This window comes from Alosa pseudoharengus, unplaced genomic scaffold (genome assembly GCF_046254945.1).
Source record: "Alosa pseudoharengus isolate Yale_2024_CS ecotype anadromous, Long Island Sound unplaced genomic scaffold, YU_APseudo_1.1 YU_APseudo_1.1_scf_23, whole genome shotgun sequence".
NCBI classification, from domain to species: Eukaryota; Metazoa; Chordata; class Actinopteri; order Clupeiformes; family Clupeidae; genus Alosa; species Alosa pseudoharengus.
The window spans coordinates 10691672-10694171 of NW_027468685.1; the positions used below are offsets into that span (position 1 = coordinate 10691672).

The following is a 2500-nucleotide window of genomic DNA, read 5'->3' on the forward strand; positions in this document are numbered from 1 at the left end:
GTCTCATCAACCTGTATGCTCAACCAGAGTAAAGCTCTTAATGAACTGTGCATACAGTGCAACATCCTAGCGGAAGACAGCTGATCCGTCTCCTCTACCTGATAATTACACTGACATTTTCAACTAGCTCTACCTGGCACACTGTCTAATTAAAAGCTCATGCATTTAAACATGAGCCACATCCAGAGTCTAACCTGTTCTGCACAGGCACACACATTACAGGAGCGCTGTTAGGCTTGTTCCACTGGTACACCACAGAATACGGACACACTGCGCATTTGTTAGCCTAAGCATTTGTTAGCAAAGCCTATATATATACTACCGCAACAACTTGCTGCGTATTATTAAATGTGTAAAATGTAAAGCACTTTGAGATGCATTCTGTGTATTAAAGGTGCTATACAAATGAAGCTTATTAACATTAACATTATTATTACTGTTGATGACCACTGTTCCTTCCAGACATGTGAGGTTGCCATGGTGACACATGGTTTACATATGAATTATACTGAAATAGCTGTGGATTGTATTCAAGCAATTAAGCTCTTAGCTTTTCCTAGTTTCTTCTCTCTTCTCATTTTAACCCCCCTCCCCCCTTCCCTTTCTGTTGTTGTCTCCTGTTGTAAGGTGGGTGGTTGAAAGGACCTCAGGCAGCCATATCAGTGGGGCCTCATTTGCCCTTGATATCGACCTCTTCCTCGGCCACACAGTGCATAAAATACCCCACAAATACGCAGGTATTTCGGAAAAAAGACGACATCTAATAGGTCTGCAGTAACCGCAGGCAGTGAAGGGGAAGGTTATTAATATCTGGCTCCTTTTGCGTCATCATTTAGAAAGAGTACATTTTCTTGTCTTACCCGAGAAAAATGAAATGGAAATCTCAGGGGATTGAGTTTGATATGGACCACAGGAAAAATGTATCCCTTTATACTTACTCTTTTTTAAACAAAAAAAACCTTTCCATTTTCTTCTGTCTCTTCCCCTCTTTCTCTTGACCTTCTTTCTTTACACATTGCCTCTATTTACTCCCTCTCTCTCTCTCTCTCTCTCTCTCTCTCTGATTTCCATACATATACAGAAAAGGCACACACACATTTAGACTCAATCTCTGGACAGAGCCTCCTCCTCCTCCTCCTTCACTCTATGTGTCTCTCTCTCCACTGTCTGGGCTGCCGGTTACGCTCCATTTAACACTATGGTTGACTGGTTGCAGTTTACACAGACAGCAGCGCAGCGCAGCCCCCATCCACATCCACAAAAAGCGCTGGATTTCCATTGCTCTCACTGACCGCTTATCCTAGTGCCTAATACATTTTCTCTATCTGCTCCATGTAGACCTTCAGGAAATTCGAGAGCCGACCACTTTTCAGCTTTTCGCCAGAGATGATCTCCCGTGACCCACATGTCTTATGCTGAATGACCGACGGGATTTCTCACTGTGTTCCTCAATCTGAGTCTAATCCTTTAGTTTAATTACCCTCTACTTCTCTCACTTTCCTGCCCTTTTATCCTTTTCCTGCTTCCTTGTTCCCTTGGCTGCTTCCTTGTTTCCTTCATCGTTTCCTCTTGCTTCCCTGTACGGCTGTTCAGTCAGGGTCGTGACCCAGCCATTGGCCCGCTGGCCTTACAGTGATGCTGACACAGCGTTTCTAAACCTCTCTCTCTCTCTTTGTTCCCACCCCCTGTCCTCTCCCCCCCTCTATACACAAGGTGTGTGTGTTTTTTTTCGAAGGCTCACCTGTCAGGCGTCCGCCTCTTGCCGTTCTCGTTGACGTCCAGCAGCAGCTCCGAGGAGTCGACGGGCGAGGTGGTGCTGGTGTCCAGTAGGAGCTGCTCGTGCTGGGCCAGGTACTGGGCCGGGTTCTGCTTGGCCAGCCGCGCGCAGTGAAGGAGCTCGCGCTGCAGCAGGGGCAGGTTGGCCTGTGGGGGGGGGGACGGGGGACGGGGGACGGGGGGGACCAGGTGACGGTTAGATCTCATGCACGATATCCAGAGGACAATCTTAAAACGAATGTGTTGAAAACAACACAACTTGCGTTATTTTTAACATATCTCTGTGTCCAGATAGGGACAACACAGCTTGTGTTGTTTATTTTTTTAATTTGTTACACAATATGTGTTGAAAATAACACAACTTGCGTTATTTTTAACATATCTCTGTGTCCAGATGGGGACAACACAGCTTGTTACACAATTTGTGTTGAAAATAACACAACTTGCGTTGAAAACAACACAACTTGCGTTGCTTTTAACAATGGACAATCTTCTCACAGGCAACATGATGAAGACATCAGAAGCCAACCGAGTGCTTGAAATACATTCTGACCAATAGGAAATTATTCACGCATTTCAGCATATCTGTTCAGGATTGTCTAAAATATACTTGCATAGTACAAAATAGAATTTGTTTTCATTGGAGGAATTTTGCAATTTCACAATAGCAAGGTAAATATACAGCGTTTTAGTGTATAACCTAATGCAATTATATTGAATTTAG

General features: G+C 44.4%; 1 protein-coding gene across 5 annotated transcripts in view; it reads right to left on the bottom strand.

Annotated features, from left to right (window-relative positions):
* Window positions 1-2500, bottom strand: part of runx1t1 (RUNX1 partner transcriptional co-repressor 1) — a 57635-nt gene that overhangs the window by 8808 nt on the left and 46327 nt on the right. For all 5 annotated transcript variants that reach the window (XM_076301420.1, XM_076301423.1, XM_076301418.1 and 2 more), the window contains exon 5: window positions 1742-1923. In XM_076301420.1, coding sequence (XP_076157535.1) covers window positions 1742-1923 — 182 coding nt within the window. The remainder of the gene's footprint in view (window positions 1-1741; window positions 1924-2500) is intronic.